Raw genomic sequence first — 22676 nt, forward strand, 5'->3', positions numbered from 1 at the left:
ACTTGAATACACTAATAGCATGATAGTGGTGGTACAACAACTCAACAAGCCTACATTGATTTCTGGCCAATCACATTTCAGTTTGGCAGTGCGTCAGCAGGGTATGAGTCATCATGCACTTGTTGAGCTAGCCAAGTTCAATTATTGGTTCTACGGTATTGGACATTGTATTGTACAAAACTGTATGACCAGGTCACGATCACAATATGTCATCTTGGATGGTCAGATGAGAGTGTGGTGGCATTATTTTGGAAAAGAAATATTTAGTCCTTTTTCTTTTGTTTTGTTTAGTAAAAACATCTTGACCAACAAGAACAAAAGGTTGTACTTTTGTAGAATTGATTTCAAAATACAGAACACTCGACCCTTGATCAGAGAGTATCCTCCAAAAAAAGGGGCGGAGGGTAGCCCACATGTAGGCCTAGTTACCAATTATTGGCACAGTAAGGTGACAGTTGGTGCTGTTGGCTTGGTTTATTTTTGCGCCCGGGGGCTTAGCAGCCCAGAAGGATTATGCCAAGTTATCTATCTCTACATCATGTCTCCGAGCCCAAAGATAGTGAAGAAGATTTACCTGAAAAGCACATCCGGAGGACAAATTCCTCTTTGTCAAAAGAACTTAAGACAGTGTAACAGTGAGGTCAAGAGTGACTGGACTGTGAAATCAGTGCCTTTGTCCCTGGCTGAAGCTAAGTCAAGACTTGATCTAATGCTGTGACACTACAGTCAAAAATATTAGCAGACACCTCGATCATGTCTGTAGCAGGACCCTCTCTCTCTATAAAACAAAATTGATTTTGGACCCAAATTGCTCGTTAACATTCAACCTGTGTAATCAGGTATTGAGGTATCCAGATTACCAACATCGCTGATTTTTGTCTTGCCAGTGCTCATGAACTTGCTCAGCCAGTCTTTCCCCAAAAAGTGAATCTGGAGTTCATGACTGCAGTTTCATAAAAATTTGACTGACATTTACTAGTGGCATTCACCCTCATGATGAAGCTCCATATTTTTTTGCTGCATCCCACATTCAAATGGCTGGCAGGTTGTCCCAACTTTGTGAAGCCTGTACTACTAACTATGAATGAGTGCTGTGAAAATGACAGTATCTACATAGAGATATGACATAATGACAGGATCACAGGGGGCACTTTTGTCCAAAACAATGAAAAGAGTTGCAAATGATGAGCATGATGATTATGAAAACATCTGAACAAACACTATTTCAATTTCACATCATGACTGAGGAGGCATGGCGAGAGTCTGTCAATGATTTGTGATGGAAATGAGTAACTTTATAGAACCTCTATTGGTGAACACCTCTGTGGTTTTCAGGAAAACATCTCTTTTATAAATTTAGAAAGACTCAGGGTTTGGTGCCCAAAAACTGATTTTCGATTTGACCACAGTAATCAGGGCACTTTCAATGTCAGTGCAGACGTGTCCTACGCATGGAATAGTGAATTGTACGAAGTTGTACTGTTGTATAATCATGTATGAATTAGATGCTCGTGATCGGGAAAGAGGGGTTTAGATCAATGTTTTTGTTAAATGTACATGTATGTACTTGCTGACATGCTAATTTCATGTACCATTAATACTCAATACCGTCCAAATCACAATTTTCATCCCTAAATTTGCGTCCGCGCTATCCAGCCTGTAAGCCGTGCGTAGGTCGCGCGAAACATAGGGTGATAAGCGCGTCATTGGTGTGCAACTTGGCACAGAACTCGGGCATACATTGCACGAAGCAGAGGCCAATTTTGATTCGGACTGTGGGCATGTTGATTCAAGACCATGTGACTTCATATCCAGTTCCACTTCTCTGACACTGTAAAAAATTCTTTGCCATCAACTGACATCTCTGACACTGAAAAAAGTCTTTGCCATCAAACACTTCCAGGCCGACTACAATGAACTCAGGAACCAGTCTATTTTGATAAATTGTTGATGCCATATATGAATGATGCAGGCAATATTAGGACTTGGTGCAGGAAAAACAGATGGCACTTGGATGTAAGCTCACATTATATTATGAATCATACATGTAGCTGTTGGTTGATTGATCAGGAAAACTCAATACAATCCCAAATGATAAGAAGTAGACCATAGGCCGAACATTCCAAGTCAAAAAAGGGGTTGGTAATTGAATTCCTGAAAACGCAGAGTAATAGAAATGCTCTCGTCAGTTTTATGATAGCTAGCCTAAGGCATTGTGAGTTCTCTCAAATTGTTGCTCCAAGTCCAAAGCAAGATGTACATGTACATCAGTAACCAGAAAATCGCACAAACTGCACTCTTTACTGAAAAGATTAGAAGTTATTTAGTTCATCACTTGTTTCCCAGGTGGCAGGACTGAGTAAAGCAAATTTGGCCACCTAGGTGAGAAGTGGTGAACTAAAACAACTGCTCTTAGGCTTGGATCTTCCGTGATTGAAGCCAGATCCAGTTATCAAAACATGAAACTATTTTTGTTGGAACTCTTTAAAATTATAAGATGATTAATCTCACCTAATTGAGTATCATCATGAAAAGAGCATTTTTACTCTGCTCAACAGGCCTCTCAATTACATCATTCCTACACCGTATAACGGTGTAGGCCGTACAGGATGTCCCCAAATTAGGTCTTTTTTTCTTTTTTTTTAATAATATGACCTAATTTTATAGTTTTACCCAAAAATTATGATTTTTCAGGTGTATGTGGTGATATCACTTATCAGTCACTAACTTTGATTTATGACATCGCTGTTCAGGCAAATTGGCGCGATGAAATGTCCCCAAATTAAGCTAAAAAGCAAAAAAAACATGTCCCCAAAATAGGCTAAAAAAATACAGGGTGTAGAGGTCTCCACGTAATTGAAAGGCCTGCCCAAAATGTTGTCAAGAAAGACAGCTTTTTGTATTCGGCCCACAACCTAAAAATCACAATTATGATTTAAAATTTTACTATTATGTCAATTGAAAAGAAAATCACAATAGTTTTCTTTTATTATCTTTACAGTTGTTGCTTGAACTGACATGGAGAACTTTGCTGTGGATCTCGACAAGGTGTTAGATGACTTTGAATTTGATGAAGGTATAGTATACTTTTAACTATGGTGGCTTCACACTATGATTGTACAGTGGAACCTCCCTTAGCAGACACCTCTCTAGTAAGGACCACCTCTCTATTAAGGACACTAGTTTTGGTCCCAAAGTGGTGGTTTCCATTCAATTTGACCTCTCTAATCAGGACACCTCTCTATTAAGGACAGCACTTGTCACTCCTGAGGGTGTCCTTAATAGAGAAGTTCTACTGTATGTAAAACATTGTAACGATTTTGAGACCAATTACAAATTTCAAATTAAAGTTCCATCTGCATCGTACATACACAAGTATTTTATTAGTGCTTGGGTCAGGAGAAAATTTAGTCTATATTGTTGCTTTTTTTGCTCACAAGATAACTTTACTGCAACACAATTGGAAAAGCGCTAAATTGAAGAAAAAAAGACTATCCCTGCTTGAGTGTAGTCAAACAGAATCCCTGTCGATCGTATTGCCATCTTTGCATCTTTCGTTCTTGTTTCTTGTATATTTTTCAATCTTGTATTGTAAAATTATATCAGGTAATCTGCTGTTACCATACATCATGTTTAGGTTTCTTGTTGCGCTGTACTTGGGACAAGATAAGCCTATTCAGATTTATTTCATGTTATTTTTACATAAAGTTTGTGTTCAGTTTTGCAGTGCCTGCCATGAGAAAAATCCACGGGCACCATCAGTCACTCCCGCAACCCTTTCCACGGGCACTATTTTTTTCACTCCCGCCAGCTGTCCAGTGCCGCGGGCAGGCCATGCCAGTAAATGGGTGATTACGCCTGCGCCAGCAAACTACTGCCAGGAAACGGGCGCGATCACGCCTGCGGCCGCATGAGACGCCTGTAAACAATTCCAGAGTAAAAACATTTCTGGGCAAGTCGCAGGACTAAGTCATGCTGCCCGTCGGGCATGGCAATTTATTACATTACATGCATTATGAACAAGGAATTTAGACAAAAAACTAGTTTTATCTGCTATGCACTTTTTGCAGCCAACGCCCGGTGAAGAAACATTCTCAAAACGCCTACAATCCACTTTGTAATGCTTAGTTCCATCCTGATTCGATATGCCATTACCGGCGCACTACAGCAACCGCCAACTATAGCGAAGTGTACAGCCTGGCGTGTACCCAGCGCTAAACGGCATAATTACCGCGTTGAGTGAGACTCTAGTCTAGATTTCCGCGAAATGGAACTCTGGATACCGGGAAATGAATCACAAGCGTGCTGGGAATCGGCGGGCGTTATCGCGCCGGTGTTTTTTTATGACGGGCGGCACGCGCCCCTCAAGTGTCCGGTGGGCGTTATGGATAGCGCTCATGCGGAGTAGTTTACGGGCGTTTGCGGGCGTGATCGCGCCCGTTTCCTGGCATGGACTGGTTTTGACATAGGTTCCATAGAATCCCAGTTTAACTCTTCTTATTGACCGTTTGGTCACGATTATGATTTTGGTTTTATTCAGAAGCCCCATCTTACTTGACATACTTGATGTGTAATTCTAAAACATTTCTTATCTAATAAACAAATTTGCCTGCTAGTATGAATTTAGGTGAATGACAGAATGTCGAACAGTGATCAGAATCGGATGAATGAGTAATTAGTGTGAAATGGTGTGTACATTTTCATCAATATTATTAGGCAGTTATAAAAATTATTACATACATATACTTCCAATGTATATTAGTCATGCAAATGCTTTGTGATTGCAGTCTTAATAAGCTTGTATTGGCATCATGCATACAATGTGTGCATCATGCAATGTGTACAGCAGGCATTTTGCAATACACTGTACAAACATCATGTAAGCTGGCTAATTGTTATGTACAAAATGTAGTCTGCATCAATCAACAGTTAACAATGAAGTGCGTGTTGATTTCAGATTATCATTTAGTGGCGGATTTAGAAGGGAACACATGACGTGCGCACCTCCATTCATTTTGCCCCTTGGTCGTAGAGCAACGATTCTTCAGGACACCTGTCCCAAAGAAGCCAATGACTACCTTTAGTTCTAAGGTTGTCCCTCTGCCCCCTGGTTTACAAGATCAGTCATACCATTCGGTGCTCTCTTAAGTTTGGCCACATCTTGAAAAATCCCCTTTTATTTGTATGAACATGTTTCCAAGATCATACCATCAGGGCTCTCTTAAAAGTTTCGCTGATTTTTGGCATCTGCCTACTATGCAGATTCAGATTGGAGATGTCAATTTGAGTAGCCTTTAATTCTGATTAGAAGAATGGCCATGACACTTGACAGCCACCTAAAAATCGTTTGCTGTGCTTACTCCGATTCACCTGACCCGGCTGGGTTGCTTGGAAATAGTGATTTCAGTGGCCACTGCCAGTTGCACTAAAAAGCATGCGAAAATAATAATGCTTTTGCCTCGAGAGTATAGGTATTTTGGTACGTTCTGTACTGGTTTAATTGGTGGTCTAGGACTAGGTGCAGCTATGCGATTCAAGCCATTTTCAATGTTTGGTGCTTTGCCAGACGAGCATTGGAAGAGCCCTTGAACTGGTGGAGAAATTTCTTCTTGCTCTCTTGAGATGCGTCTAAATTCGAGGGCCTATACTACGTCAACCGTTTAAAATACTGATCATACTCCAGCTCACATGGCTTATGGATCGTCTGCTCGAATACGTTATTCATGTGAGTGCAGTAGCAGGAGCTACATGTAAACATCACAAGCAAGTTCACCAACTTGGATTTTATGTGAGTTATACCTGCACCATTGCCAATGGTAGACTGAAAACGAACTGTTCCTGCTGATATGATGGTAGGTACAAATATTGTGAAGAAAGCATGAAGCTAGCAGGGGTTTGTAGCACCCTTTTTACATGTACAGATTTTCCTATTGTGTACAGAAATTCCTCATTGCCTTCTCGGAGGATTTGGATTTACTGTGCTGGGCTGTTGTGGTAGGATCTCGGACTGAAAATGTTGTAAGTATTGAGTTCAGAGCTGAGTTTGGCCTACTCTATATATAAACAAATTTCAAACAGGGCAGTAGGCCTGTAGTGTAGTTTCATCATGGCCTTTGGTGAATTATAATATCGCCAGCTTTGTACCTAGATACTCTGTCATGTTTGCCCAAGGACATGATGAACCTGAAGCTGAAGGAGTGGGGGGGGGGGGGAAACGGATGTTCTAAAAGTGCAACCCTCGACTGCAGAATACTGGAACCAGTGTTCCAACTTGGCTGCAGAAGAGTTTAACTTGGTGCTCACTTGGATGACTAATCGCTGAGCTGCAACGATACCCAACTGTGCATCAAACGTGCAACAGGTTTCCCTCTTCGATCTTTGATGCGCTTGAATGTAGCCATACCCTTAAATTCTAATGAAGCTAAAAATCATCATCGCAAGTTTCACCCATGACTCCACAACATGAGATTTTGGCTAGCTGCATGCACTGTATTTCTTGGTTTTGGGAGTTGGGTACGTGTAGTGTGCTATACCTGAGGCAAAACCATATTGATTTGGGAGCTAAGCGCCGCCTGAGCACCAACTTAGACATAAAAGCTCTATGATGAACAATATTGGTTGGTGTAATGCGATTTATATGACTCAAGCTGGAATCTTGAGACCCCGCTGTGAAAAAGTTGTCAAAGGCGGCCTGCTCTATTGGCATATTGAGGAAGTGATCTGACCCCCCCCCCCCCGAGACACAGATCTGCATATACAGATGTACAGATCTGACAGTGCAGATTTTTGGGCCTTGCCTCTACGCCAATTGCGCAAACTGAGGTTAGTTTTTTTTGTATGGTAAAAACAATTATTTTTAAAATAGGGAGGCCGATTCGGCTGTCAATAAAGTGTCATGGTGTTTACCTCCAAAATGTAGGGTAAGTCTTGCTTACCTCAGTAAAGTAGTATTATCTACATGATCATAATATTGTGCATGCCTATAGAATAGAGTATTTACAGGCCTAGCAATACACAAGCTAAAGCCAACACCATAGCTCAAATATCTGGGGTAGCCGATCTACACTGGAGGTGTTCTTTCTTCAGGTGAACTAAGGCTTTGCAAAGGTGTTGATTTTCTTTTCCACTCGTGCATAAAACTGGTATCACTGGTACAAAAAAACTTCCCAACTCATCCACAGTCGTAGAAATTGAGGTGGAGACCTTTACTTTAACAATGTCAACCTTTTTGCCGTCTGTGTCGAATTTATTGTAGAAAAATTATGTACATGGAGCTTTTAAAGCTGCTGATTCAAATAGCCTTTCCTGCGTATGGCCAAAACCGAGCAGTTGCGAATGCTTGTGCTGTGTATTGGGTCTTCTCCAGTTTTACTGAAAATAGCCGTTATAACCCTAGTGCACAACCAAAGAAAGGATTTCTCTGCAGCTTGGCACCATATGATGCACTTCTTGTAAAAGCTTCCAGAGTTGCGAATGCTTGTGCTGTGTATTGGGTCTTCTCCAGTTTTACTGAAAATAGCCGTTATAACCCTAGTGCACAACCAAAGAAAGGATTTCTCTGCAGCTTGGCACCATATGATGCACTTCTTGTAAAAGCTTCCAGAGTTGCAATCGGAAATTGTGTATAGAATGTTTGGACCGTTACGTTCTGACGAGACTCCATCACTGGCCACTGACGTCACACCAAGTGTCTCATCTAAAACATGTGTGTGCAAAAATAAGTTGACCAAACTATCTGTTGCTTTAAAAAAAATTAGTCAATGCCACGTAAGATCCATCGCTCTATTTATCAACAAGTTGCTCTCAAAAAACTTTCTAATACATTTTTGTGCTGTAACTTTGATGCTGTAACTTATTTATCCCGATTTGAGATTTCACATCGTTTCATTGAAATAACTGAATAAGTTGGAGACGCCACTAAAATCGGCAAATGAAATGACTATTGGAATGATTTTCAAGACCAACTTTTATATCAATCTAAAGAAATTTGAAAGAGTGATATGTTGGCATTGAAAATGCTCAAGCTATCAATAGTTTGGTCGTCTTGTCTTGCAGTGTCGTATTTTAGATAAAACCCTCGGTGATGCAGTCGAGATGCCAGTGTTGTTTGGGCATTATTGTCTGGACCTTTTAAGTACCATTATCACGTTGCATGTCTGGAAGCTCTCACTTGAAGTCTACCAATACCATATCATCATATGGTGCTTTCAGAAAAATCCCTCGATTGTGCCCTGGGGGTACAGACACTCCTGAGCGCTCAGCTTCGACCTTAGCCGGGAAGTATGGCTTGTCAGCTTTAAAAATGTACTTTGTAGAAGTCTTTGGCATAGCTACGCATGTATACGTATACAGTCCTGGTTGTGACAGAATCCTATTTTTGGAAAATAATGAAGGAACTAATCTTTTCCTACACGAATGCTATATTGAGAAATTATTTGAGCAATGTGATGGTCGACCACACCTACCGTCTATTATTGGTTATACCCTGCTGATTAATTTCCGAAATTAGAAACAGGTTTAACCCTTTGATTTTAATAATACGCTGTTCGTGTTCCCGAAACTAGAATGCACAGTTACTCTAAACCGGGAAATGATTGTGTGCGTTTTAATTTTGCATATATATTTGCGATCAGCCAAATCTGCAAAAATAAAACACCGCCAAAAACAAACAATAAGTCAATCACTACAGTGTTCTCAAAACGCTAAATTAAAACGACGCCAAAGATGCAATTTCACAAGACCGTGAACATAGATAGTCACAAATATTTCCTGATACAGTATACCAAGAGTAAACAGATCATTGGATTCCATCAAAAGCTGGTGAAATTTGTTTTCATGGTTCTCGTGAGAAAAGTATTCATTTTGGCAAAGAATTATAACTTTGGTATGATAATACATTTTGGTGCAGGCTCTAAATTTGATATGAGGCTGGTGACGAGCACCATCAGATCGATATTCAGTGGCCCTGGTTGAGAAAAATAGTAATTCTTGCATGTGTGGGATAGGGTCAAACGAATTCACATTGCGCAAGATATTATTGTCAAATCCATTACATGCATTATGTCAACAAGTTACTTTCTAGTCTTATACTATACAGCACATGTGATCATAGCCAATGCACCTTGCGCCCCAGTTTCACGAGGTTAGGCTTTGTCGGAATCAATACAGGCTATTGACTGATGCAGTGACTCATCCTGTTAATTGCAGATATTGTGGAGGTTTCAATAGTGCGTATAGCTTGTGTGCAACTGGAATGTGCAGTATGTTTTGAAATATGATGTGCACGAATTCCGAAACATTTTCATTTGTTAAAGTGGAGTGAGGGGCAAAAAGTATTATTCTAATGAAATTCGTGCTATATTTTGAGGGGGAGGGGGGGGCTGTCTAGAAAATTTGTTTTTCATTCCATTCAGATTTGGTTCCCCCCTGGTTAGGCTTCTATTGCATAGTGGAGTAATGCGTTACCTAATGCACTAGGAGAACCTCTACCTGCCGTCCTAAAGGAGTGAATCACCATGACAGGCGGTCTGTGCATGGTCTCCCTTTAAATTGTGCAGGCCCGGATTAAGAACTATTAAGTGATTAAAGAAGAGCGAGCTACATATGATTTTCTGACTCGGACCCGATTATACACCTGGGTGAGGTTGAGCACCTAGGCCAGAGAGACTTGCCTTGAGTCTCAAGCCGATTGTGGGGATCAAACCTGGGACCTCATGACTGCTTGAGTCAGTGACCTGAGCCACTACACCACTGCAGCTCCTTCAAACCAGGCCTAACAAAATGTGCCCTCAATTTCAAAACTCATGTCCACAGTGACAGAATGTGAGGTGCAATGTCATCTTCATGTTGTTCATTGCCTGCAATGAAAGAAGGAAGTCTAGTCTGGACCAAATCCTCTTTGCTTTTGAGTCCGCCATCTAAATTTGAAGCATTCATTGGCGTGTTTGAAGTATTCCAGCTGAAAAATTTAAGATATTTGATTTTCCAGTCCTACTTGCCGCTCCGCTATACATAGCAGCTAGTTGTTGATCATCTTGATGTGTTTTCATAAAAGGCTTGTAATATTCCAACGTTTTCAATTGTCTTGTTATCTCCAGAATAATTGATCTGTGCGTAGCGTATTCAAACCTGGATACAGTGCGTGTAGCGTTGTGTCGATCCGTGCTCTCTTCCCCACCGTTTATTTTCATACATCACAATCTTGCAACAACAGGACGAGTCTAGTTCGAGATGTGATAAAATCGACGGATTAAGCATTGAGAAACTGGGGGAGGTAATGGTGGATCGGATGCAAATTCAAATGATTATCTTGGCCTACTTTATAGAGTTCGTTTAAGAAATAGTATTGGATTGAAATTAAAATTATAAGATTGAAAAAAGGAGGCTGTTCTAGTGGGTTGTTTGGCTGGCAAAATTTAGCAGTGTTTTCATTGATACAAATTGCTCATTCTAGTGATGCGTTGTCTGAATTTAGGAGTGAGTATTTTATGATACTTTATATTTTAAACATTTGCATGAAAAATTCATTTTGATTTTAGTTATCTGAATGAGTTATGGCTGTTTGTAAAAATTTGCCTCTCGGGGTTGGTGCAGCAAGTACATCCATTTTGATTATCACTTTGATGTGATGTGTTTAAACAAAAAAAATTGATATTTTTTTCCTGTTTGATTCGGTGAAGCAGAAACTTTTCATTAACCATTGAGTGATATTGATACTGTTGTGCTTTCGGTGACCATCTCTTTTGAGACATCCTGTGATGTTTTGTGTTGATAGTCTTTCTCAACATGGATCCCATACCTGTGGGGCATGAGTGCCAGTGTGAAGTTGATCCTTTGTTCTAAGCTTACGTTTTTATTAAAAATTTGAAATTTATCAATAATTTAAATACACATTGATTCTAACATAGCTGTTGTGTACATCGATATTCTCTGCAGGTCAACTTTCATCACTCCGACACGGCTGGTAACTATGGAGTTACAATGTTTATTCATGTGAATGAAATGTTTTTTATGGCTTTCGTTATACTGTTGACCAATATACAATTTCAGAATTCACCTTTACTGCTGATATGTCCTGTTGTAGCAGATTCAATGGAAATTCCTGACATAGCTAGTAGTTTTACTTGAATTCTTTCTATATCTTTTCAGATAACCCTGCTGCAGTGTCCCCTACCATCCGAGCAGACGTCAACAGTCAAATACTGCCCAAACCTGCACAGGATCTAGGCATAGCAAAGGGGCGACCAGACGGAGCATTCACGACTGATGCAGCACAAGCCTCAACCCAACTCAGAAAAAATGTCTACAACGCACGATACAATTTACCATTCGACTCTAGTGACAAGTTTGATATGTCTGGGGCTAACTTCGGCCCATCGCCTCCGAGGACGACATTTGTGACATCTTCATCAACAAATAGCCACGGATATGATAGTCCAGTGGCCACAGGTCTGACTTCTGGATCAGGAAATGACAGTGGCTATGGTAGCCAGCAGTTTGGCTTTGAATGCAATAATGGAACGGTTGGGTCACTTCCTTGGAACAGGAGTGATATAAACTCAGGCCATGGTTTTCAAACAGTCATCTCTGGACCAGCCGTTACACAAGGATTATCAAAACCAAATACCAGGTCGATTGAGGATAATAATGGAGTTGATTCCGAGGTGACTAGTTCAAGAAATGCTCCTTTAAGTGAGCCTGAGGTGGATGTGAGTAGAGGCCATATTTCTGTGAATTCCAATCAGGAAGATTCGTTTGGCTTACCTGACACTCCTGGGGATATCCCAGGATCGTTTGTAAAGAACGAGACGAATATCAATGTGACTGTTGTGCCTGAAACTCTGGAGCGCGGTGACTCACTTGAACCTGTTGGAGCAGATCAGGGTGGGTTGGTAAACAGTGGGACAGGAACAGACGTGTCGGTTCCTGTTTCAGAACACCAGCCTGAGGTGGTGGATGGTCCAGGTCATGAATATTTCAGTGCACCACAGCCTGGAATCACTCCTGCTCCAATGTCAGGTCACGATGTGAACGCGACAAAGACGTGTGTTGGGCAAATCAAAGTGTTACCATGTTATGGTAACGACTCACCAGTTCATAGTTTGAGAGAAGAAGTTGTGATATCTGAGCCGCATGTGCCACTGAAGGATGTAGAGCCTACGCAAATGATAAAATCGTATGATTCACTGGATATGGCAAACGGCCATTCTGTGGATAGTAATGACCAGCATGATGATTCTTTGACGACATCTAGTTTTTCGGGGGATTTTCCACATGTTGGAGAATCTGTGACGTCTGTCAAGGAATCTGCTGTGCCCTGTGTTACGTCTGCTGCAGAGAGGGTCACTGTAGTAGCAGACGTCAACACAATGGACATCAATATGCAGGTCCCAGTGGGGAGTCGAGAACAATCCAACACAACGGATGATGCTAAAGTCTCAACAGTCCGGACTGACAATGATAAAGTCACAGCAGTAGAGACTGGACGAGAGGATTCAGAAACTGGGAAGGTTGGGGAAAATGGCGGTGAAGGGCGAAGTGTGGGTGTGGTTGTTGAACAGACAGGCCCTGTCTTGAATTCTGATGCATCTGTTGAAGGTGTTAACAATGCCATGCAAGCGGGTGTCACGGCATTGGAGCCTTCTGCAACTGTGGTGCAGCCGACAGCCACTGTGGCGGCGGCAGTGGTGGGGTTTGGTGACATCAGTGATGATGTCGATGATGCGGAAATGGACAGTTACTTGGGTGATGTTGAAACTAGCGATAACACGGGGAGAGAAAGTAATGTAGTGGTATCAGACGGTGGTATTTCTCATAAAACCGACCCTCAGGTTCTAGCTGAACAAGACCCAAATCTGAACTCTTCTGTTCATGATAAGAGTAACATTTTACCCTCACCAGTTGTGACCAATTTTCAAACTCAGTTTTCGTCGGAAAGTAATGAAGAACCATCAATAATTCAACCAGAGGTGTTGCCTTTCTTGGTAGAAACACCCACGGAGAGCCTCTCAACTCCTGCTGAGGATCCTGGGTTCAGTCGTGTGCCAGGGCTTCCTGGTAGTGGACTAAAATCGAACCTTGAGAAGACCTCTCCTACTCTGGGAATTGCCACCTTGGATATCCATGCCCCATCAACGTCGGTGACCAATTCTGGCCTTGGCTTACCACAGACTCAAGCTACGGGTATCGGAGCTAGACCGAAGGAGTCGAGCCAGATCAAAGCTCCAAGACCAAACAGTTTGATCGGCCTGTCTAAGCCGTCTTTGCCGACCATGCCGATAGCAAGTGCCAATTCGGACGTCCCTCTAGACGTTTCGATATCGGACACGTCTGCCAATGCCTTGCTTGGACTAAACGCTGTACAGTCGGCAATGTTTGCAATGGAACAGCCCGCCATAAACACCCACGATGTGAGAAATCAACAAATTGCTGACCAGACCAAGACCGTTATCAATAAAAAACAATTAAATGTTGAAATAAAGCACCAAATTGAGCAGGAGAAACGCTCACCAGTGTCGCAAGTTGGTTCGGATTCTGGGCAAAATAATCTTAATCTTCTAACAAACACTGGAGGGGGTAAGCTTCATACGAATAACTTTGACAGTCCTGTGCAAGCTTCAGAAGCAGATTGCCTCCCATCTCCCAGCTCATTCTCCATGCGACCGCCACGGCCTAATTCCTTCCCTGCTTGCTCCGCACCATCACCGCAGGGAAAACAAAAACGCCCAACAAGTCTCAACCTCCCACCAAGGACTGACTTCGGTGCAGAACAGGGAGATGAATCACCCAAAAGTTCCCCGGCGATGGACACGGGGTCTGCTTCACCATCCAGGTTTGAAGATGATGTCATGGGTAGGTGTTTTTTTGCTGACTGAACCTTCCAATCCATGAGCCTTTTGCATCCATTTTCCCTTCAATCCTAAGCTTAAACAGGTAGTAATTGTAGCCCCTGTAGGGGACACCTGTAACTAGCACTAACACATTGCATTACATGAACTACTTGGAACTGCCTGTATGGAAAATGGTTGGTCCTGTCCAAAGTTACCCCTTCAAAGGTCTGCGGATTATCCATTCTTTACGTTTAATCTTATTCTGTTTAATTAGTAAACTTTGTGTTTTACATTTTCCAATTGTGGTTTAAACCTTTATAGTTAGTGAAAAAAACCACACTATTTATCATTTTCATCAAGTGAAAATCTTTTTGTGTGCAGCCGAGGTTGGACTCTGTCACCCCGATAGCACAAGGCTATGGTCATCACTAGTGTTGTTGTAGTATTGGGGTAATAAACTTGATGACTTCATGATGTCTTCCCTCTCCGACAGCTTGGTAGTAATGCCCTTGATTTAAAGACCGTCCTACTCTTCTTAGCTAAGGCATAAACCTTGTTCCCACCCCCAGTAATTCATATCACATTTAAAGATGGATCCCTGTCGTCAGTTCGTAAATGCACATGAGTTGACACAGTTGGACTTCTTGTTGCCCACCAGTGAACTTTGAGCTCTTTTTACATAGCTAATAATACTTGGATCGAGCATCAACTACACAGCTGCCATTTGAAAAAAACTTGATTTAACTAATAGCATTCCGCGAAGATGACGTCACTGCAGCTGCTGCCCTCTATTTCCCCATCGCTGAATTACAGGCAATGTCAGACAAAATGCGGTTTCGTTATGGATTCAGGCTTTCTAACTTGGGCAGTTAGATTCAATCTGGCACATGTCCGAGTGTTGGAAATACTACATAATTGTTCTGAATATTTCTCTCTCTGACTCTATGGTATCATTCATGCTAAAAACAATGCAGGGTCAAAGATAATTTACTGTGGAATAAGCTCAAATGCGTAGAAATAAGTGTCGATGTCCGCCTGTAACGTGACTGAAACGTCATCAATATCTTATGCAAATGATCTTGTGAGCTATAAATAGTAACTTCGCGGCATGCTATTTACAAGATTCCGCTTGCAGGCATTTCAAAGTGATCTGAAATATATTTTTGATGAAAATGCTCTTCAATCCAGTTTTGCTGTTTTTGTGCGATACCCACAAAATGCTGACTCTCCAAGGGTTAGACGTAAAATTCATTATCTAAATTTTGTTTTTCAGGTGTAACCACTACAACCCTGCCTCCAAACGTAGGAATCAGCAGCAGTCCTGTCCAGGAGGGCGCCACGTCTGCCCCAGCGGTGTTAGTCACGGAACCAACATACCCTCAGCCTCCGCCAGCTTCCCCTGTCTCACAGATAGGCAAGGTTGCACCTATCTGGGTACCAGACTCGGAGGCGGCGAACTGCATGCAGTGTGATAGCAAGTTCACGTTTACACGGCGGCGACACCACTGTCGGGCATGCGGCAAGGTGAGGCTGGCTTCAAGTGGTGCAGAAGGTTTCTTTGTCATTTAATATTTTCAATAAATATAACCAGCCAGTTTGCCTAGTCCATTTACCCATATATGGCAATAGTGTTATGGACATACTCTTTATATTGTGATCAATGCTGGAACTTTACTTGGGGGACACCTCTTTGATCTTTCCAAGCAGGTCGCTGTTAGTGTCAAAGGACATTGATTAAGGCATAAAGGTGGTTATTGTCCTATGATCCTCAGAGAAGGACTTGAAAATATACCTACATCCATTCACATCCTCGAGAACTGTCACCACATTTCCTGTGCCTAAAATGTAGGCACAAGCCTGAAATGTAGGTTCATGTAGGATTTCCTAAAAAGGACATCATTAGACTCTTAGTGACGCGGTCATCTCACTAACTCACAGCAACAAAATCACAATTAGATTGCTTGAAAATACCTCTGGTTGCTGATCCAATTAAACTGCAGTGAATATTAAAAGTATTTCACCTTGCTAACGCGATGGACTCTTAACCAGTGGAAATCTTTCTATGAAATGCAACTAGTAGGTTAATGTCTCATGTGATTTGTATTGTGGGCATTATGTGATTCCAACTTTGGCCACTAGGGGGCCAAGCATGAAAATCTAAAAATAAGAATGAATCAACTGTGCATTTTATCCTCACAAAATTTGTGTCACAGGTACATAGCACACAGGTTGAGGGTTTGACCTATGTTTCAAGGTCACAGAGGTCAAATTGTGTAAATTGGCAGTTGCGCTGCCCCGTGATCTCTGTCACTTTTCATGATTGGCAAGTAAAACACATGCTTGGTGGATGCCCATAACAAGTAACATGTGTATGGCAATGCGAGTTGGCTTTGTGCTTGTTTTTGTATTCATATTGATCTTATTCAGGACACCTTTCCAAGGCCAACATTTGTTTTGTCGTGATTGAGTCCCTATAAGTTAAGATATTCATGATGCCTTTATCCCTTTGTAGGTGTTTTGCTCAAACTGCTGTAACCTGAAGTCTAAGCTGCCATACATGGACAACAAAGAGGCGAGGGTCTGTCAGTTGTGTCATGTCTCTCTAATAAAAGGTGGGTTCTCTCTCTGTTTATTTCGAGCCTGTCTCTCAGTACTCCTACTCATATCGCATGTCGAAATGTTCATAACACTGGTACATGTGTCTTTTTGTGTGAAGTTTCTCCTTATTTCTGGGATAGTTATCAACGCTATTGCCTTATTATACATAGATTTAAGTTGATTTGTGCAAATTGCGAGATGTTCCTGTGCATTCGCTTCTGGGAAGCTCATTTTTACTGTGGTATGATTTATTTGTGATGATGATCTTCAAGGAATTGCACAAGGTAAGGACTCTGCAAACCATTAATTTTCGTCAGTGCGACCTGTGACATCACAAAAACAACATGATGATTTTGATTGGAAAGCAGACTTTGATTGGTTTGTTTACAACCAATCATCATGTTGTCGTGGCTGTGTCGCTTGCTTGCGGTGTACTTTAGGGTACAAAGTAATACTCCTGTTAATGATCCAAATGGCAATATGTGACCCGTCACAGCAAAAGCAGGTGCATGTCGAGCAGAAGATGAACTTAAATGACACCAGGAGGTAATGGAAGAAATTGATGTGCTCATATTTCACAAAAGGCAGACAACAGAGAAATGAACAAACAGACCGTCTCAACCTGCCTGGCTTAGAGCGACATGCGGCTGGTTTTGCTGTGACGGGTCAGGTATGATGTTTTTATTGATGGCCGTATTAAAAAAGTACGCAGACATTCTACCAACTTGTCCTGTTCAGCCATGGGTTATGATGTACTGTTGTGCCCTCTGCACATGCTGGTTTGTACCTAAAATTATCTTTTTCACGAATGTGCCATCAACAAACTTTGAAGCGCTATGCAAACCAGCAATATTGCTGCACCCTGTGATTATGATGGCTGATACGTGTGACAAAAAGATCTCTCATCTGCAGGAAGAATGATTTATCACTGGGTTTGATGTAGAACGCTTGTTGGAGCGATTTAAATCGCTCGCTGTACGTAGTCAAACTGTTTTCTAATATTTGTAAGTTCCCTATATTCCACTATGGTATGTATACTGTCCGTCTGGTGTGATGCATTGTGCTGGCTAGCTGTGACATTTTATCAATTTATATTTCAATTTTTTAAAAGGTACAGCTTTTAATTTTGCTCCAATAGCCTGATATGTGAACTTTCTAAAGTGACGAATCTTGAGGTTGACTAATAGCACAGCAGAGACCTCTTATCTTTCATTTACCAGAATATAAACTCATTCAACTCCAGAATTGAGGAGAATTATGACCACCTATACCCATAATTGAATTGGGGCTGAAAAATATTTGATGGACAGTTGGCCATATTTAACATCTGAAGATTGTTTCTTCAATTTCCTCAAATATTTGTAAGTTTTGGCAGACGAAGCTGACCAATGTCCCCAACGCTCGGGTTGAATGAGTTCAACCATTTTCTTGTAGCACTGGATGCTTGATAATCTCTGCATGCTTTCAGACTCGGCTAGACCTTGGAGCGTTAGCCTCGGCGAGGACTCTTATCCGAGTAGCAGTGTGCTTAGACGAGAAGGTAATTCACACATCTTGCATAGGTGGTGCCACATGTCACTGTCTCTGGTCCATCTCCCAGTCCCAGCTAACACCATCGGCACAGTATACAACCATAGTATAGACAGGCAGATATAGTATCAGGCTGAAATTTTTTGTGCTTATGAATAAAAATGTGTTCTGCTCCAGTTTTGTCTGACTGTTGCGAAGATGTGTGTTTTCTGATCCTTGCATTTGCAGGTCTGACTGACATTTGTATATTTAAGATCTAACATGTCTCATTCAACCTGGTCCCCACCTGCCTGTCTAGACTGTTTCATTGAATCATGGATCTAGAAGTCTAACAAATCGCATGCTGCGTTTATATTTGTCTGGAGTGGATAGACCATTGAAAAACGACACAATTAAATTCACTTTCTGCATTTTCAATTGCAGTGTTAAAATATCCTTCAGCGGGAACATTTATGACATCAAATTGTAAAGAGGAAAAGATCATTAGCTGGGGTTTCATTTCGGTATAGAATCAAGTTTTTGTGCCTAAAAGATTCGAGCAAGGGGACAGTTTGGACTGGTATATGCATTCAATGTAGCCTTAAGAAACAAGGACATGGACATGCAGTAATAAATTACTTTGTTGCTTTTAATTGCAACGTAAAAATCTTTTTTAGGAACAGTTTTAAACTCATGATGTTCAGAAACGAATTTGAAAATGACTTTTGTGGTTCCCGTCGAAGTATTCCTATCCAGACAAACAAAACACATCTGCTTGATGGACTTTTAGGTCGGTGATCGCCTCATCATCAGGGAGTGTCTTCCATCATGCCACTACGCATATACTGCTTGCTTTCAGGCCCGGCCCGGAGTCCTAACCCCAATAATCCCAGTGAATACTGCTCAGTCATATCCCCAATGCAGCAAGCCAACCCACACACGCCCCCTCCTACAGTCATGGTGCCTGTGGGGGTATTGAAACGAGAAGGTAACTCAATGTGCCTGTTAACGTGCACTGTCTTTAGACCTTGTTTGCATTTCCTTAGTAAGGTATTAAGGTGGTACAATTATGCTCCCAGTGCAATTATAGCCTCTGTGTGCAATAACATGTACTGCCAACTGTTCTTTTGGGGCTATAATTGTACAATGTACATGTACTGGGGATATAATTGTACCACTTTTGTACCTTAAATGTTGTTTGACAATTACACATCTCTTGTCGGTGTCTTCTCTACACTTTGGTAGGCCTTATACATAAGCTGCTAGAATTTCATTGCACTGTTAAAAAAGAACGTCACCGCTATATTAGAGCTGGTAACATGCACGAGGTCAAGGTGATATCGGCTTTAAAACCAGTGGTTCATGAAATCATTCGACGTATGGAACAAACCTGGGGATCAAAGAGGAGAGACAGTCGATGATTTGACACCATCTCATTCTGAGTTTGGGGTCCTTTCTCAGCATATAGGTCGAAAACTAGCTGGTTTGTATTTGAATGTGTTCGGAAGTTTTCCTTTAATGCATCGCAATATTGCAAGAGATTGAAAACTGGCCGATGGGGTACTTGTTTATACCATAGAGAAGAAGTGTCCGTCGACCACCTTCTTGGTTATTTAGCGTGGTCGATTCCACTCCGCCAAGAAAATGTCGACCCTTAACAAGATTCTATCTTGGCCAAATAAGTGCTCTTGCTACCCCTGAAAAAAAATAACATAGTCAGTGGATTCTTACGTCCTGTAATACAACCAGTACCCCATTGACCAAAGTGTAGACGAATCTTCACAAAGTCGGAATAGAGGGGAATCCTGTAGCTATGACGAGCATTCGCTACTTTCTTCGGTCAGTTTTCCTGTGTTGTTGTTTTGAAAACATTTACTGTTGAACAGAAGAATTTTGCGTTGGGGATATTTTTGCAGATTTCGTGTGGAAGATATTTTTGCAAATTTTGCGGGTAGGTCATGCTCGCGAAATGTTCTTCTGCGAAAATCTCTTGCTTTACAATTTTCTTGAATCCCGAAAATATTTCGCAAAAGGTTTTCTGTTCTACAGTACGGAGTGTGTTTTTGTGAATCTCCCCACTTAAAAATACCTTGCTTCTTAGTGTCATCATCACCATACTTGCCCTATTCATTTCATGGAAGAAAGTCTGCACCTTTTTGCTGCACTTGCAAATAGCAGTAGGACTAGTAGGATGAATATTAGGGTAGAGGAGGGTGTTGCATGTTTAATAATAATAGGTCTCTGCAACATATATTTCACCATCTTGGTTTAAAGCTACTGCTTTTCATCCCGATCGTCTATCATAATATCCCATTACTAGCATCTAGATTTGAAAATTCTTTGTGTACTGACTTTTATTGGTCAACTTTGTGAATGATGTCTTTATTTCTTCCGTCTTTCTCATGTGGTTGTGGTTGTGAGTTCTTTTCTTTTCCATTGCACTGCTTTGCTACAGCTTTTGCACTTCTAATTTCCTCATCGCACAATCATCATTGCCATCAGTAAGGATTAACATATTATAGCCGTCAGGAGGTTGATCAGGTAGTGTCTTGGCGAGCATTTCAAAAGGGAAGGTAGTACTATGAACTGGGTGAAGAGAGCAGGGGTCACACAGCTCCATAGCACTGAGACGTATCTGGAGCAGTTTGCATACAAGGGATCGTCAGACATGCGGTCTGCATCAAAGAAAGGGTATTGACTTGGTTTGTAACTAAAGGACAAGTGGCAATGACACTGGCACAGTTTCCCTATCATGACCATTTTTGGCATCATGGTGTATGTGAATTGTAGCATCTGTGCTGTTTTAAAGTTTATGAGGTGACATTTTGATACCTTATTCTTAGTCTTAATGATATGATAGCCCAACATCAGTGTCCTCAATGTAATGGGGGGACGGCACCATATGGTATATCTGAATCATGGTATCTACTGTATAATCCGATGATAATAGCCTAACCGGACTGCCGTCACTGTGTAGAGAAGAGCAAAGTTGTCAAAGGGTCTTCGAAGCAAATCATAGCTAATTTTTGCCCTACTCCGCCTTGTTTTATACTTCCAGGAACACTTCGAAAGGGGGAACCTAAATCTGTGATGTTTTCTGACGGTATTCGGCCAGGTGGTGACCTGACCGAACTCGATGGTTCGTCCGAGCAGCGACCGTTGATGAGGAAGACGGGGCGTACGGCGAAGAAAGTTGAGAGGATACCCACACCTGTGGCGCCACCAGATGGAGCTGGTAGGTGTTCACATTGTGAAATATAATGGTTGACTTCTGACCTTGTCGTCTGCTCTGCTCTGGGCAGTTTTTATTGCAGTCTTTGCTTTGATGTACAATTTCCACAGGCATTGTACTTGCCCACTACTGCCCTACTAAAGCGCTCCCAAACGTGCACTTCTTTTGCTATGACCTGCGATCCAGAGGTATGTTCATCTCATCACAGTGATAATTGTTGCAGGTTGCAACCTATAAAAATTGCTCGTTTGCGGGGCTGTTAAGGCAAAATGCATTTACTGCACTTCAACAGTTTTTGTTGAAATCTCAATTATGTGCCACTTTATCATGTTAATTTGAAAACATGAAAGCAGATAAAATGTAAATTATCTGCCTGTTATTTGTTCAGTATTTGCAGAATCAAGTCAAACAAACCGCTGGTCAAAGTCATCAGTAGATTCAGATGATGATAATGTAATTCTGACCAAAATTTTATCTACTGCCTTTTGTCTCAGTAGGGCGGAATACAAAAAGTGATACCTGTTGAAATCAAAAATTGTGAGCTCATGCATAGAGGCCATGAATTATTGGACTGCTGTAGGCAGGCTCTGACAAGCTTTCAGGTACACAGGACACTTCTGATTTGACAAGAGGACCTTTATACCACTGGTTGAGAGCAGCAGTAAGGTTTCATTCCTTTGAGAGTGAAGTAACAAGACCAGTTATCAACCGCCTCACAACCATTACGTTGTCAACTATGCCCTTCTGACTTTGATGGAAGGTCAAAAGTCAAACAAAATGAAGCAGAAAAGTTACACATTTGACACTTGACTTTGAGTGGGATTTGCTGAATATGAGACGCACAATGCTTGGTAACCAGTTCCCAACCTGACTTGAATGTGAAAATCTTCAAGTTCTTGTAATATGCTGGGCAAGTTTTCTAAGATCACTTTCTTGCCTTCCCGGCAGAAAATACAGCAAAGACAACAACAACAACAACATTGACAACAGTAACCACGGTAACTGCATCGCCATCAAAAATGAGGCAGGTTCGCCTACCAGAGGCCAATCGTAATGTTTGCCTCATCCCGGAGACCGGCCTCCCGCCGGTGATATCGCAGACCGGTGTGAAAGGAGGTGTGTGATCCATCTCATCCTGCATGTTGTGATCGCTTTTTTGTGGTAGATGTCTTGAACGCCGTCACTAATTGTCATGCTTTCTGTTCCTTTAGTTCTAGCCTTTAAGTGGATCGAGCAAGGTCTGGCTGTTTAAAAGTCAAACATAACTTCCCTACTTTATCTTACCTCTTTCAGTAATCCCAGGTTCTTAGAAAAAGGCTATCACTAAATTTTACAATCATACTATCACACAATTGAACTTTTATGATTAATGTGGGGATAAATTTGAAATATAATGATAATAATAATGTGACGCATTTATATAGCGCTCCTCAGTAACGTAACTGTTAAAGCGCTGTGAGAAATCAAATTATTACCCCAGTCTCCACAGAAATCAATCAGGGGTTTCA

The 22676-nt window shown here is 41.5% G+C and overlaps 1 protein-coding gene across 5 annotated transcripts in view; it reads left to right on the forward strand.

The window, feature by feature from the left end:
• Window positions 1-22676, forward strand: part of LOC135486328 (zinc finger FYVE domain-containing protein 9-like) — a 35600-nt gene that overhangs the window by 368 nt on the left and 12556 nt on the right. The window contains exons 2-8 of one of the 5 annotated variants that reach the window (XM_064769034.1): window positions 3002-3076; window positions 11149-13851; window positions 15103-15353; window positions 16342-16441; window positions 17896-17967; window positions 20995-21171; window positions 22117-22284. In XM_064769034.1, coding sequence (XP_064625104.1) covers window positions 3019-3076; window positions 11149-13851; window positions 15103-15353; window positions 16342-16441; window positions 17896-17967; window positions 20995-21171; window positions 22117-22284 — 3529 coding nt within the window. In that variant the 5' untranslated portion in view covers window positions 3002-3018. Of the gene's footprint in view, window positions 1-3001; window positions 3077-11148; window positions 13852-15102; window positions 15354-16341; window positions 16442-17895; window positions 17968-18795; window positions 18925-20994; window positions 21172-22116; window positions 22285-22676 lie in introns of all 5 variants that reach the window. The other 4 variants (XM_064769033.1, XM_064769037.1, XM_064769036.1 and 1 more) reach the window with 4 other exon arrangements.

This window comes from Lineus longissimus, chromosome 4 (genome assembly GCF_910592395.1).
Source record: "Lineus longissimus chromosome 4, tnLinLong1.2, whole genome shotgun sequence".
NCBI classification, from domain to species: domain Eukaryota; kingdom Metazoa; phylum Nemertea; class Pilidiophora; order Heteronemertea; family Lineidae; genus Lineus; species Lineus longissimus.